This window comes from Oncorhynchus clarkii, chromosome 13 (assembly GCF_045791955.1).
Source record: "Oncorhynchus clarkii lewisi isolate Uvic-CL-2024 chromosome 13, UVic_Ocla_1.0, whole genome shotgun sequence".
Lineage (NCBI taxonomy): Eukaryota > Metazoa > Chordata > Actinopteri > Salmoniformes > Salmonidae > Oncorhynchus > Oncorhynchus clarkii.
The window spans coordinates 6,478,354-6,494,448 of NC_092159.1; the positions used below are offsets into that span (position 1 = coordinate 6,478,354).

The 16,095-nt window shown below is 40.5% G+C and overlaps 1 protein-coding gene across 2 annotated transcripts in view; it reads right to left on the reverse strand.

Annotated features, from left to right (window-relative positions):
* Positions 1 to 3,447: 3,447 nt before the first annotated feature.
* LOC139423653 (adhesion G protein-coupled receptor E2-like) overlaps positions 3,448 to 16,095 on the reverse strand; it is a 30,918-nt gene continuing 18,270 nt past the window's right edge. The window contains exons 2-6 of one of the 2 annotated variants that reach the window (XR_011635866.1): positions 14,900 to 15,136; positions 13,652 to 13,780; positions 11,923 to 12,044; positions 6,346 to 7,501; positions 3,448 to 4,875 (exon numbers count right to left, since the gene is read on the reverse strand). Coding sequence is in view for 1 of the 2 variants with exons in the window: in XM_071175261.1 (XP_071031362.1) it covers positions 7,496 to 7,501; positions 11,923 to 12,044; positions 13,652 to 13,780; positions 14,900 to 15,136 (494 nt within the window). In the remaining variant the exon portion in view is untranslated. Of the gene's footprint in view, positions 4,876 to 6,074; positions 7,502 to 11,922; positions 12,045 to 13,651; positions 13,781 to 14,899; positions 15,137 to 16,095 lie in introns of those variants that run through there. The other variant, XM_071175261.1, reaches the window with a different exon arrangement.

Below are 16,095 nucleotides of genomic sequence, written 5' to 3' on the forward strand. Positions count from 1 at the left end.
CAAAACTAAAAGCATTGGATTGGTGGAGGCATGCTAGTGTGAGTTCAGTGAAGGAAAGTGAACAAGTGTACACTTCACGGGAGAGGAGGGATTATTGGGACGCACGCCAAGTCTTAGTTCTGCCTCCTGCAAGACGATGTGTTGTGGTCATAGTTCAAACTGGTTTAGGGTACGGGGTCACAGTTCAAACTGGTTTAGGGTACAATACAATACATTGATAACAGATTTCACAACATAATAAGTGTGTGCCCTCAGGCCTCTACTCTTCTACCACTTATCTACAACACAAAATCCATGTGTACATGAGTGTATACTGTGTATGTTATCTTGTGTTTATATGCACTTGTCTATGTTTGTGTTGCTTCACAGTCCCCGCTGTTCCATAAGGTGTATTTCTTGTTTAATCAAACTGTACTGTTGGTGTGAGTTACTTGATGTGGAATAGAGTTCCATGTAGTCATGGCTCTATGTAGTACTGTGCTCCTCCCACAGTCTGTTCTGGACTTACAGCTCAGTCAGGCATCAGATTGCTGCTATATGAAGTGATGGGTACAGCTGTGAGTTCAGGCAGACGTCTGGATTGGATTGTAGCCAAACGATAGGGTTCATGGGGTTAGAGGTCAGGGGTCAGAGGTCAGGCAGGTTCAGGGGTCAGGGCTAGCATGGCCTCAGCCGTCTCATTTGTGCCGGGCGCAGTGTTGTTCAGTTGTTACTAAGCCCTGACAGACAGGTGCATCGACCAGGTGTGTTTGTGCACATGCCCAGAGGGCTGCGCACCGAAGGAACCCACACACACTCATCCTCATCTGTAGTGGACACACACACACACACACACAAGCTAAACTGAGATCCTCGCATCACACACAGACACACACACACACAGACACACACACACAAACACACACACACACACACACACACACACACACACACACACACACACACACACACACACACACGCACACACACACACACACGCGCGCGCTTCCACACACACAGATGCACAAATACACACACTCATCCTCATCTGTAGTGGACACACACACAAAGCATGCTGAGCCCTTGCCACACACACAGACACACAAACACAAACACACGGACACACAAACATGCCGGTGTCACCTATCAATCGCACTTGCACAAACCAAACAGGGTATCCATTACAACCGTTGCTGTGCTGATGTGACAACATAAAATTATTTGCGTTGTCATGGAAATTACCACCAGGGACTCAAAGTCAAACTTAAATGAATCATTCTTTATTATTATCAAGCTGGAGAGGTTCCAACAAACTTCATGCAACATAGTACACATCAGTCAGGAGCTCTGCCGGGGCAGTCCCGTTAGTTCTCTAATATACGGCTGTCCAAATAATTCATATAAGCATGATTTACATGATTCATTATGCATCATCAACGTTGGTTCCTGCAAGTGACTGACTGACTGATAACTAACAAGGTTTCTTCTCTCAAATCTGGGACCTTGAAATTGAGATACTCATTTTGGTTCCCAGAACAATGTTCTGGGCGTACTGTCAATTGGTCTGAGGAGGAGGTCACAGTCACCTGCACGAACCAAGATAGAGTGAGAGGAGATGCTGTGTACAATTAAATGCTACCTCTTCAGACAGCAACATTTTCCCTCACTTTCCCTCCTTGTATTACGCTGTGATAACTATTGTTAAAATTGTTATAATTGTTCAAATGGCTTTAAAACAGTTTTTCAAAATTAAAAGCCTGAAACCAGACAAACTATTTACTGTATGACAAATTATTACCACCAATATTCTTAATAGAAATGTCTAAGACAAATGTCAAATAGAATAACAACACACTGTTAAAACCATTTTATCAAATTGGCTTTTACTCCCCTGTAACATTGACGACCTCACTGCAGAGTTACAGGGTCAGATTTGGTAGAGGGCTAACCCTTAGGGAGAAATCCCGACCATATAGCAGAACCAATGTGGAGAGATTTTTTTTTTAAGCAAGACAAAAACAAAACAAACAAAACATCATACAACAAACAAAACAAAAACCACAATTCAAACAACAACCAAGAACAACAACCACAATACACTTCTTCCCTTTTGACACATGACTCACATCGTGTTTTATGCGTCCAAAACAACAACAACACTGCCGGTTAAAACTTCTTGACCATACTTGAGACGCAGACGTCTCAAGTATGCCCCTGGAAATGCAAATGCGCTACGCTAAATGCTAAATGTACTCGTTACAACTCAATCTTTGATCAAAATTCACAAGCAGGGTATTGAATTAAAGCTACACTCGTTGTGAACCTAGCCAGCAAGTCAGATTTTTAAAATGCTTTTCGGCGAAAGCATCAGAAGCTATTATCTGATAGCATGCACCCCCCAAAATGCCAGCACGACACGTAAACAACAGATTTTGCGGTAGCCGGCGCTACCCAAAACGCAGAAATAAAATATAAAACATTCATTACCTTTGACGAGCTTCTTTCTTGGCACTCCTATATGCCCCATAAACATCACTATTGGGTCTTTTTTTCGTTTAAATCGGTCCATATATACCCAAAATAGCTTTGTATGGAAGCTGTGTCATTCAGAAAAAATCATCGTTTTTAAACGCTGCGTAATTTTTTAAAATTAAAAAAGTCGACGATAAACTTTCACAAAACACTTCGAAATCCTTTTGTAATCCAACTTTAGGTATTAGTAAACGTTTATAATCTATCAAAATGATTACAGGGCGATGTCTTTTCAATAGGTCTTCACTTGCAAAACAATGGCTTCTAATATCTTCTTCAACTGCATCCGGGTGAAGACTGGGAAAATGGAGGTCAGATAGATGGATTTTCCAACAATTAATTAAATTGAAAATGAGGACAATGGCGCCATCGTGCGGAATTTGTATGAATTTCAGGCAGATCGATATTAAATTCTGTTCTCTTTTAACAACTGGTGGAAGTGACTTATGGAAATTATTTTTAGCTTTCAGAGAGCAGTTTTTCTTGCGTTTTTCAATGAAACACACGATCTGTTATAGTCACAGCCGTGATTTAACCAGTTTTATAAACTTCAGAGTGTTTTCTATCCACACATACTAATCATATGCATATACTATATTCCTGGCATGAGTAGCAGGACGCTGAAAAGTTGCGCGATTTTTAACAGAATTTTCGAAAAAGGAGGGGGTAGAAGTAAGAGGTTTAAGTAAAAAATAAACAAATCAGAATAACAAATACAATCAAATGACATACCTTGATAACTCCATAAGGAAATAATTGTATCCCATAAGGTAATTCAAGATATAGTAATATGGACTGGAGACAGGTTTCCCTCATTCAGGGGCAGCACTCTCTCTCTCTCTCTCTCTCTCTCTCTCTCCTCCTCATGGTCTGAATCACACATAGGAATATTGATAAAACGTGTATGTGACCAATCTGATTTAATTTATAATCTTCTACCTAATTATCAGTGTTTACATCTTACATTTAAATCTCACCCAATGTCTCTAGCCTTTCTGGTGAGGGTGAATAGGCCTCACCAGAAAGTCAGAATAGAGGTCGGAGGTCATTCAACCCTATTAAGTGAGTGTTTATTTCCCCATTCTTTCCCCGTTCTTCTGTATCTTAAAAGACGTTTCAAACATTTTGTGTACAAGGTTTACACTGGGGTTTTCAGTACATTTCTTAACTTCTCTAGGGTAGGGGGCAGCATTCAGAATTTTGGATGATATGATATGATATGCATATAACTGGTAGATTTGGTAGATTTGGATAGAAAATACTCTAAAGTATCCAAAACTGTTAATATCGTGTCTGTGAGTAAAACAGAACTGATTTGGCGAAAGCCTGAGAAAAATCCATTCAGGAAGTATTTTGGGGGGATTTTGTAGTTTTCTATTCAATGCCATTACAGTATCCATTGATTTGGGACTCAATTTGCAGATCCAATGCCTTCCACTATATGTCAACAGCCGTTAGAAATCGTTTCAGGCTTGTATTCTTATAAATGAGGGAGTAACACCAGTCTGAATGAGTGGACCCTACCGTGTCGCAGAGCTTTTTCATGCGCAATCCCGAGAGAGTGCATTTCTTGTTTACCTTTTATAGTGACGATGTTATTGTCCTGTTGAAATATTATAGATCATTTAGGCCAAAAACAACCTGAGGATTGAATATAAACATTGTTTGACATGTTTCTATGAACTTTACGGATACAATTTTGATTTTTTTGTCTGCCTGTTTGACTGCGTTTGAGCCTGTGGATTACTGAAGAAAACGTACGAACAAAACTGATGTTTTTGGATATAAAGAGACTTTATTGAACAAAATGAACATTTATTGAGTAAATGAATGTCTTCTGATTGCCACCATATGAAGATCATCAAAGGTAAGGGATTAATATTATCTCTATTTCTGAGTTTTGTAACGCTTCTGCTTGACTGGTCACTGTTTGGATAATTTGCCAACTGGGCTATGATCTGGGCTAGGTATGTTCTGGGCTAGGTATGCTTTTGCCGAAAAGCATTTTATAAATCTGACACCGTGGTTGGATTAACAGGACAATTTCCCTTTACGCAACATTTGTACAAACAAATAATGAGGGATCTTCCTTAAAGATTAACTTCTTGTTAATACAGCCGCTGTGTCAAATTTCAAAAAGGCTTTACGGCGAAAGCATACCATGAAATTATCTGAGGATAGCGCCCCATGTAAAAAAAAAAAAAAATACAATCATTACCAGCCAAGTCGAGGAGTCAGAAATAGCGAAAAAATTAATCACTTACCTTTGATGATCTTCATATGGTTGCACTCACAGACTCCCAGTTACACTTATAATTAATCCTCAGGTTGTTAATTGTATTTATAATCAACAAAAAATTTTACCTCTTAGAGCTCTAGGGGCGCTATTTCATTTTTGGATAAAAAACGTTCCCGTTTTAAGCGCGATATTTTGTCACGAAAAGATGCTCGACTATGCATATTCTTGACAGTTTTGGAAAGAAAACACTCTGAAGTTTCAGAATCTGCAAAGATTTTGTCTGTAAGTGCCCCAGAACTCATTCTACAGGCGAAACCAAGATGATGCATCACCCAGGAATTAGCAGAATTTCTGAAGCTCTGTTTTCCATTCTCTCCTTATATGGCTGTGATTGCGCAAGGAATGAGCCTACACTTTCTGTCGTTCGCCCAAGGTCTTAGCAGCATTGTGACGTATTTGTAGGCATATCATTGGAAGATTGGCCATAAGAGACTACATTTTCCAGAGGTCCGCCCGGTGTCCTTTGTCTAAATTTGTGCGTAATCTTCAGGTGCAGGCATTTTCTCCTGGGATTCAGGAGAGAAAGCATGTTTCCAAGAACGATGTATCAATGAAGAGATATGTGAAAAACACCTTGAGGATTGATTCTAAACAACGTTTGCCATGTTTTCAGTCGATATTATGGAGTTAATTTGGAAAAAAGTTTGCGTTTTGAGGACTGAATTTATGGATTTTTTTTGGTAGCCAAATGTGATGTATAAAACGGAGCTATTTCTAATACACAAGGAATCTTTTTGGAAAAACTGAGCATCTGCTATCTAACTGAGAGTATCCTCATTGAAAACATCAGAAGTTCTTCAAAGGTAAATGATTTTATTTGAAGGCTTTTATGTTTTTGTTAATGTTGCGTGCTGGATGCTAACGCTAATGCTAACGCTAAATGCTAACGCGAAATGCTAACTCTAGCTAGCTACTTTTACACAAATGATTGTTTTCCTATGGTTGAGAAGCATATTTTGAAAATCTGAGATGACAGTGTTGTTTACAAAAGGCTAAGCTTGAGAGATGGCATATTTATTTCATTTCATTTGCGATTTTCATAAATAGTTAACGTTGTGTTATGCTAATGAGCTTGCTGATAGATTTACACAATCCTGGATACAGGGGTTTTTTCATAGCTAAACTTGACGCAGAAAACGGAGCGATTTGTCCTAAACAAATAATCTTTCAGGAAAAACTGAACATTTGCTATCTGAGAGTCTCCTCATTGAAAACATCTGAAGTTCTTCAAAGGTAAATGATTTTTTTGAATGCTTTTCTGTTTTTTTGTGTAAATGTTGCCAGCTGAATGCTAATGCTAAATGCTACGTTAGCCATCAATACTGTTACACAAATGCTTGTTTTGCAATGGTTGAGAAGCATATTTTGAAAATCTGAGATGACAGTGTTGTTAACAAAAGGCTAAGCTTGAGAGCTAGCATATTTATTTCATTTCATTTGCGATTTTCATGAATAGTTAACGTTGCATTATGGTAATGAGCTTGAGTCTGTATTCACGAACCCGGATCCGGGATGGGGAGATCAGAAAGGTTAACCGGACAATACCGTTTTCAATAGAAAGGAAAAATAACAAAGAGTGCGTCAAATCAGGTCTGCAAACTTCCTCTGTCCTCTGACCAAAATTGCTTTTCACACATCTTTTTTCAAAATAAAAGCCTGAAACAATGTCTAAAGACTGTTGACATCTAGTGGAAGCCATTGGAACTGCAATCGGATTCCTAACCCATTGGATTCTCTATTGGTATTGAGTTGAAAAACAGCAACATGAAAACAATTCCACTTCCTAGATGTATTTTTCTCAGGTTTTCGCCTGCCATATCAGTTCTGTTATACTCATAGGCATATTATTTTAACAGTTTTGGAAACTTTAGAGTGTTTTCTATCCAAATCCACTAATTATATACATATCCTAAATTCTGGGCCTAAGTAACAGGCAATTTACTTTGGGCACGCTTTTCATCCGGAGGTGAAAATACTGCCCCCTACCCAAGAGAGGTTAACAGCAGGGAGATAGGTATCCTAAGGGGCGGCAGTAGCCTAGTGGTTAGAGCATTTTGCCAATAACCGAATGGTTCCTAGATTGGATCCCCGGAGCCGGAAGAAAAATATATATGTTGTTCTGCCTCTGAACAAGGCAGTTGACCCACTGTTCCTAGGGAATCATGGTAAATAAAATTTAGTTTTTAATTAACTGACTTGTCCAGTTAAATAAAGGTTCAATAAAAATCAATTAAAAAACAGCCTGATCCAGGTATATTTATACTGTATATTACTACAGTGTCACTAACTGTTAAATGCCTCAGTAAGTCTTTAAAAAGGAAATGTACACAATCTGTAATGGCTCTATGATGCCATACGCTGGGAGACGAGAAGTAAGTACAGGGAATGAATATTTAATGGATTAACAGACATGAAAAACAGGAACAGCGTCTGGACAGGAGAAACAAAACAACATCAATGCAGACGCAGAAAATTAACTGCAGGGGGTGACAGATATAGGGTAGATAATCAATGACATGATGGAGTCCAGGTGAGTCCGATGAAGCGCTGGGGCGCGTAACGATGGTGAGAGGTGTGAGTAATGATGAGCCGTCTGGCAACCTCAAGCGTCAGAGAGGGGGAGCAGGAGCAGACGTGACCAAATCATTGGTAAACTCATCAGAAAACTTGATATAGGAATTTCCATCAAGCCTGGAAGAAAGAAAATTAACATATACTAATCAGTCCTAAAAGTCTTCATCTTAATCGAGCTTATTGCATCTTGGGAAAGAAGTCTTGATAAAACCATGTGTAAACAGAATCATACTTCAGACACTTCAGATGATACAGTGTCCCATTAAGCAGAATCATACTTCAGACACTTCAGATGATACAGTGTCCCATTAAACAGAATCATACTTCAGACACTTCAGATGATACAGTGTCCCATTAAACAGAATCATACTTCAGACACTTAAGATGATACAGTGTCCCATTAAGCGGAATAGGCACCTTCTAAAGTAAACAATCCCAAAGTCCCTTTCTTGTAATCTAATCATGATGAACCTGTTGCATTGACATGCAGAACCAGTCCACAGATTGGACACACCTACTCATTCAAGGGTTTTTCTTTATTTTTACTATTTTCTACATTGTAAAACAATAGTGAAGACATCAAAACTATGAAATAGCACATATGGAATCATGTAGTAACTAAAAAAGTTTTTAACAAATCAAAATATATTTTATGTTTTAAGATTCTTCAAAGTAACCACCCTTTGCCTTGATGACAGCTTTGCACACTCTTGGCATTCTCTAAACCAGCTTCACCTTGAATGCTTTTCCAAAAATCTTGAAGGAGTTCCCACATATGCTGAGCACATGTTGGCTGCTTTTCCTTTACTATGCGGTCCAACTCATCCCAAACCATGTAAATTGGGTTTGAGGTCGGGTGATTGTGGAGGCCAGGTCATCGGATGCAACACTCTGTCACTTTCCTTCTTGGTCAAATAGCCCTTACACAGCCTGGAGGTGTGTTGGGTCATTGTCCTGTGGAAAAACAAATGATAGTCCCACTAAGTGCAAACCAGATTGGATGGCGTATCACTGCATAATGCTGTGGAAGCCATGCTAGTTAAGTGTGCCTTGAATTCTAAATAAATCACAGACCGTGTCACCAGCAAAGCACCCCACACCATTACACCTCCTCCTCCATGCTTCACGGTGGGAACCACACACGCGGAGATCATCCGTTCACCTACTCTGTGTCTCACAATGACATTGCAGTTGGAACCAAAAAAGTCAAATCTGGACTCATCAGACCAAAGGACACATTTTCATCGTTTTATTAATGTCTAATTCTTGTGTTTCTTGGTGCAAGCAAATCTCTTCTTATTATTGGAGTCATTTAGTAGTGGTTTCTTTGCAGTAATTTGACCATGAAGGCCTGAATCATGCAGTCTCCTCAGAACAGTTGATGTTGAGATGTGCCTGTTACTTGATCTCTGTGAAGCATTTATTTGGGCTGCAATCGCTGAGGCTGGTAACTATAATACTTATCCTCTGCAGCAGAGGTAACTCTGGGTTTTCCTTTCCTGTGGCAGTCCTCATGAGAGACAGTTAACTCTAATGTACTGATCCTCTGCAGCAGAGGTAACTCTGGGTTTTCCTTTCCTGTGGCAGTCCTCATGAGAGACAGTTAACTGTAATGAACTGATCCTCTGCAGCAGAGGTAACTCTGGGTTTTCCTTTCCTGTGGCTGTCCTCATGAGAGACAGTTTCATCATAGTGCTTGATGTTTGTTGTGACTGCACTTGATGAAACTGTCAAAGTTCTTGAAATGTTCCACATTGACTGACCTTCACGGCTTAAAGTAATGATGGACTGACGTTTCTCTTTGCTTATTTGAGCTGTTCTTGCCATAATGTTGACTTGGTCTTTTACCAAATAGGGCTATATTCTGTATACCACCCCTGCCTCCTCAAATTAACTTTTAACAAAACAAACCTGTTCATTGAAATGCATTCCAGGTGACTATCTCATGAAGCTGTAACTCAGTATAATATTCATACATTGTTACATCATCACATCTCTAGTAACACATTATACTCTACATACATTGTTACATCATCACATCTCTAGTAACTCAGTATAATATTCATACATTGTTAAATTAACAAATCTCTAGTAACACATTATACTCTACATACATTGTTACATCATCACATCTCTAGTAACTCAGTATAATATTCATACATTGTTACATTAACAAATCTCTAGTAACACATTATACTCTACATACATTGTTACATCATCACATCTCTAGTAACCCATTATACTCTACATACATTGTTACATCTCTAGTAACACATTATACTCTACATACATTGTTACATCATCACATCTCTAGTAACCCATTATACTCTACATACATTGTTACATCATCACATCTCTACTAACACATTATACTCTACATACATTGTTACATCATCACATCTCTAGTAATACATTATACTCTACATACATTGTTACATCATCACATCTCTAGTAACCCATTATACTCTACATACATTGTTACATCTTCACATCTCTAGTAACCCATTATACTCTACATACATTGTTACATCATCACATCTCTAGTAACCCATTATACTCTACATACATTGTAACATCATCACATCTCTAGTAACACATTATACTCCACACACATTGTTACATCATCACATCTCTAGTAACCCATTATACTCTACATACATTGTTACATCTCTAGTAACACATTATACTCTACATACATTGTTACATCATCACATCTCTAGTACCTCAGTATAATATTCATACAGTATATTTGGTAATAGTACTCTCTCCTTTCATATCTTCACATCATGCAGAATCCATAGATAATGTTAAAAACTCAGCTCACAGATTGGTTGGGGCATTCATTCAGATACACACCTCTTTCACACTGAGGCAAGTTCCCTGAAAGCTCTCATTCACTCAGTACAAATAATATCTCTTATTTTTCAAAATTCAATACTTCAACTTACCAATTATTTTCCAAATATCAATCTGTTAATATCCACATTTCAATCTCTTAATATCCAAATTTCAATCATCTTAAAACCAGTTGAGTCTATGGGGGCGCTATTTCATTATTTGATAAAAAAACATGCCCGTTTTAAGCACAATATTTTGTCACGAAAAGATGCTCGACTATGCATATAATTGGCAGCTTTGGGAAGAAAACAGTCTGACGTTTCCAAAACTGCAAAGATATTATCTGTGAGTGCCACAGAACTCATGCTACAGGCGAAACCAAGACGAAACTTCAAATAGGAAATTAGCAGAATTTCTGAAGCTCTGTTTTCCATTGTCTCCTTATATGGCTGTGAATGCACCACGAACGAGCCTGCCCTTTCTGTCGTTTCTTCAAGATGTCTGCAGCATTGTGACGTATTTGTAGGCATATCATTGGAAGATTGGCCATAAGAGACTACATTTTCCAGGGGTCCGCCCGGTGTCCTTTGTCTAAATTGGTGAGTAATCTTCAGGTGCGGGCATTTTCTCCTGGGATTCAGGAGAGAAAGCACACTTCCACGAACGATATATCATCGAAGAGATATGTGAAAAACACCTTGAGGATTGGTTCTAAACAACGTTTGCCATGTTTCAGTCGATATTATGGAGTTAATTTGGAAAAAAGTTTGGCGTTTTGATGACTGAATTTTCAGGTTTTTTTGGTAGCCAAACGTGACGCACCAAACAGAGCGATTTCTCCTAAACAAATAATCTTTCAGGAAAAACTGAACATTTGCTATCTAACAGAGTCTCCTCATTGAAAACATCTGAAGTTCTTCAAAGGTATATTATTTTACTTGAATGCTTTTCTGGTTTTCGTGAAAATGTTGCCTGCTGAATGCTAACGCTAACGCTAACGCTAAATGCTACACTAGCTAGCTACTGTTACACAAATGATTGTTTTCCTATGGTTGAGAAGCATATTTTGAAAATCTGAGATGACAGTGTTGTTAACAAAAGGCTAAGCTTGAGAGCTAGCATATTTATTTCATTTCATTTGCGATTTTCATGAATAGTTAACGTTGCGTTATGGTAATGAGCTTGAGGCTGTATTCACGATCCCGGATCCGGGATGGCTAAGTGCTAGAGGTTAACCTGTCATTTCAACACTCACATCCACATTCACTTAGTACTATTCCCCAACACACCCAGTAATCACCATGGTTACTCCTTATGCATCTTCAACCATTCTCTTGTCGTTACCTTCTTCTGCGGTTCCTCTACAGTCTCTATAGTCTCTTTAGTATCTTTAGTCCCTCAGTATCGATAGTCTCAATAGTCTATATAGACGTAAATGCTTCAGTCTCTGTGGTTGCCATAGTAGCTATTGTCCCTATAGTCTCTATAGTAGCAATTGTCACTATAGAATCTTTAGTCCCTTTAGAATCCATAGTCTCAATAGTCTTTAAAGTCACAAATGTTATAGTCTCTATGGACTCTATAAAGTCTTTCCATACCTACATACGTACAGTATGTAGTAATGTCTCAAGCTAAAGCAGTTAATCAATCAATTAATCAAGAGAAGTCACACACACAAGGATGCCCTCTTGTGGACTCACCTTCAAAGTGTGATTAGAGAATCTGAACCCAGGTTGACACTGGCAGTGGTAGCTCCCGAAGGTGTTGAGGCAACTGGTGTTGCTGCCACAAACCTGAGGTGACTCCTGGCACTCATCGATGTCTGAAGAGAGAAGGAAACATGTTGATAGGGCAGTGACTCCCTAACCTCTACTCCAGTGACTCCATAACCTCTCATCCAGTGACTCCCTAACCTCTACTCCAGTAAATCCCTAACCTCTCCTCCAGTGATTCCCTAACCTCTCCTCCAGTGACTCACTAACCTCTCCTCCAGGAAATCCTTAACCTCTCCTCCTGTGACTCCCTAACCTCTCTTCACGTGACTCCCTAACCTCTCCTCCAGTGATTCCCTAACCTCTCTTCACGTGAGTCCATAACCTCTCCTCCAGTGACTCCCTAACCTCTCCTCCAGTGATTCCCTAACCTCTCCTCCAATGACTCCCTAACCTCTCTTCCAGTGATTCCCAAACCTCTCCTCCAGTGATTCCCTAACCTCTCCTCTAGTGACTCCCTAACCTCTCCTCCAGGATTCCCTAACCTCTCCTCCAGTGATTCCCTAACCTCTCCTCTAGTGACTCCCTAACCTCTCCTCCAGGGATTCCCTAACCTCTCCTCCAGTGATTCCCTAACCTCTCCTCCAATGACTCCCTAACCTCTCTTCCAGTGATTCCCAAACCTCTCCTCCAGTGATTCACTAACCTCTCCTCTAGTGACTCCCTAACCTCTCCTCCAGGATTCCCTAACCTCTCCTCCAGTGATTCCCTAACCTCTCCTCTAGTGACTCCCTAACCTCTCCTCCAGGGATTCCCTAACCTCTCCTCCAGGGATTCCCTAACCTCTCCTCCAGTGATTCCCTAACCTCTCCTCCAGGGATTCCCTAACCTCTCCTCCAGGGATTCCCTAACCTCTCCTCCAGTGATTCCCTAACCTCTCCACGTAGTTGATGTATTCCAGAACTAATGCAGCTGATTTAACGAATGGATTTGATGATTGCTTGATGATCAGGTGACCATTTGAGTCAGCTGTGCTAGTACTTCAAAGAAGAGGACTTTCTGTTTTTCTAGAGGAGAAGTTGGGGAATCACCACTCTACAAATATGGCACAGAACAGAGAAGATAATGCAAAGTAATGTTTTGTTTCCTTGACATGTAGGATTCACACATACAGACACGCACACAAACATGCACACAAACACGCACACTCACACAAACACGCACACTCACACAGACAATCTGAACTGAGACCTGAGCCTCTCACACGTCTGTTGCTGTTTCTTCTACATGAATATGTAAATACACATAATCACATTGACACAACTTACATAGAATAATATCTTGGTGTTTGTACAGTAGGTGATAATGGGGCATTCATAGCTGTTGCTGTCGCTACACTCATTGATGTCTAAAAGAGGACCAGAGATAAATACAGAGATAATGAGAGAAAGAAAGAGAGAGACAGAGACAAAGAGAGAGGGTAAGAGAGAGAGAATGGGGAGAGGGGGGAGAGGGAGATAGGAAGAGAGATATAGGGAGAGAGGGGGGGAGAGAGAGAGAGAGAGAGCGAAGGGGTGTAGGAAATAGGGTTTCACTCTGTTTTGTCCTTGATAATACAAAAAATATACACAGTATGTAGTGATGTTTCCAGCTGAAGCAGTCAATCAATCATTCAAGAGAAGACACACATGCAATGATGCCCTCCTGTTGGACTAACCTTCACAGTGCCCAGTATAAGCAGAGAATCTGAAACCAGGTTGGCATTGGCAGTTGAAGCTCCCGATGGTGTTGAGGCAAATGGAGTTGCTGGTACAAACCTGCAGTTTCCCCTGACACTCATCGAGGTCTGTAGAGAGATGGAAACATGGTGATAGCGCAGTGAATCCCTAACCTCTCCTCCAGTGATTCCATAACCTCTCCTCCAGTGATTCCCTAACCTCTCCTCCAGTGATTCCCTAACCTCTCCTCCAGTGATTCCATAATCTATCCTCCAGTGATTCCATAATCTCTCCTCCAGTGATAACCTCTCCTCCAGTGATTCCATAATCTCTCCTCCAGTGATAACCTCTCCTCCAGTGATAACCTCTCCTCCAGTGATAACCTCTCCTCCAGTGAATCCCTAACCTCTCCTCCAGTGAATCCCTAACCTCTCCTCCAGTGATTCCCTAACCTCTCCTCCAGTGATAACCTCTCCTCCAGTGATTCCATAATCTCTCCTCTAGTGATAACCTCTCCTCCAGTGATTCCCTAACCTCTCTTCCAGTGATTCCCTAACCTCTCTTCCAGTGATTCCCTAACCTCTCCTCCAGTGATTCCCTAATCTCTCCTCCAGTGATTCCCTAACCTCTCCTCCAGTGAATCCCTAACCTCTCTTCCAGTGATTCCCTAACCTCTCTTCCAGTGATTCCCTAACCTCTCCTCCAGTGATTCCCTAACCTCTCCTCCAGTGATTCCATAACCTTTCTTCCAGTGAATCCCTAACCTCTCTTCCAGTGATTCCCTAACCTCTCTTCCAGTGATTCCCTAACCTCTCCTCCAGTGATTCCCTAATCCCTCCTCCAGTGATTCCCTAACCTCTCCTCCAGTGATTCCCTAACCTCTCCTCCAGTGATTCCCTAACCTCTCCCCCAGTGATTACCTAAACTCTCCCCCAGTGATTACCTAACCTCTCCTCCAGTGATTCCCTAATCTCTCCTCCAGTGACTCCCTAACCCCTCCTCCAGTGATTCCCTAATCTCTCCTGCAGGACTTCAAAACAGTGTGTATTCTAGAACTAACACAGCTAATTTAACACAATTTAGATAGAATAATATCATTATCCACCCACCCCCCCGCACACCCACACAAAGTTGATGATCATTAACATGGTCTACACACTCTCAGTCCTGCACAGATAAGACCAAGTTATGGTTTGTTCCCTTGACATGTAACATTCACGTACACACACACACACTATAATCCTCACCCTTACACTCCCCAGTGAGAGCAGTAAACTGGAAAGTTGTTGTGGATATGAACCCAGGTAGACATAGACAGTAGAAGCTCCCCTGTGTGTTGTAACACGCGGCATTACTTCCACAGGGTGGGTTACTGTCCCACTCTTTACACTCATCTATATCAACACACAGTGTTCTCCCTTTGGCTATGAAGCCCCCGGGACAATCTCTGGCCTCTAGGTTCCCCAGCAGACTGAAATTAAGACCTGTGAGGAGAAAGGAGAGAGAGAGAGAGAGAGAGAGAGAGGTCATGAGCTGATGGGATCCTGCATTTTTCAGCATGTTCATAAAAAAAACATGGATTTAGAGTTAGATAAACTTGGATTTTTTTTTGTCAGTAACATATACAGGATGCTACCCTCTACAACATAACCTTCACTTCAAATCAAAACTCAAAACCTACAACCTGATTTTGGATGCAATTACAGAATTACCTGGAAGGTTCACAACTACCAAGGATTATTATTCCAAAGCTATACAGCAAATGCTCTGGAAACAACAGAAACCTGAAAGGACCATCCAACCTGGAACTGAGTGATTGATGTTTAGTCTGAAGCTATATTTTATTTCCAAAAGCCAAGAAGAAAAATACATGACATTACTTTATAAGGACTGAGTGCTAAATGAAGGCTGCCAAGCTTGATACAGCTTCAACTAGCAGTGACGTGTCAAGTGAGAGGTGTCCAAGCTCTTTAGCCCAACAATGGCAGGAGAGTCGCACAGTCTACTCCTACCAAGTGGAGAGGCCGTAGAAGCTGCCTCCCGCTGTTCAGAGGGTAATTAAAATACAGTACCCTGTGTATGTAAAAAATGATACGGCAAGAAAAGAGTACAAAATGAAGCTCCTCATTGAAAATCAAAAGACACTTTTTGTTGGCTAGTATGAAAACAGGAACATCAGTAACCTCATCTTCCACACAGACCATCCCCATGGCACAGTGCTATATTAACACACTACCCCTCTGTTAAGTGTTACTGAGGGGTGGAAACTCAGGATACTAGACAACGGGAACATCAGTAACCTCATCTTCCACACAGACCATCCCCATGGCGCAGTGCTATATTAACACACTACCCCTCTGTTAATAGGTAATACCATAACATCCATAACACAACTACCTGAACATAGTACTACATCCATAACACAACTACCTGAACATAGTAC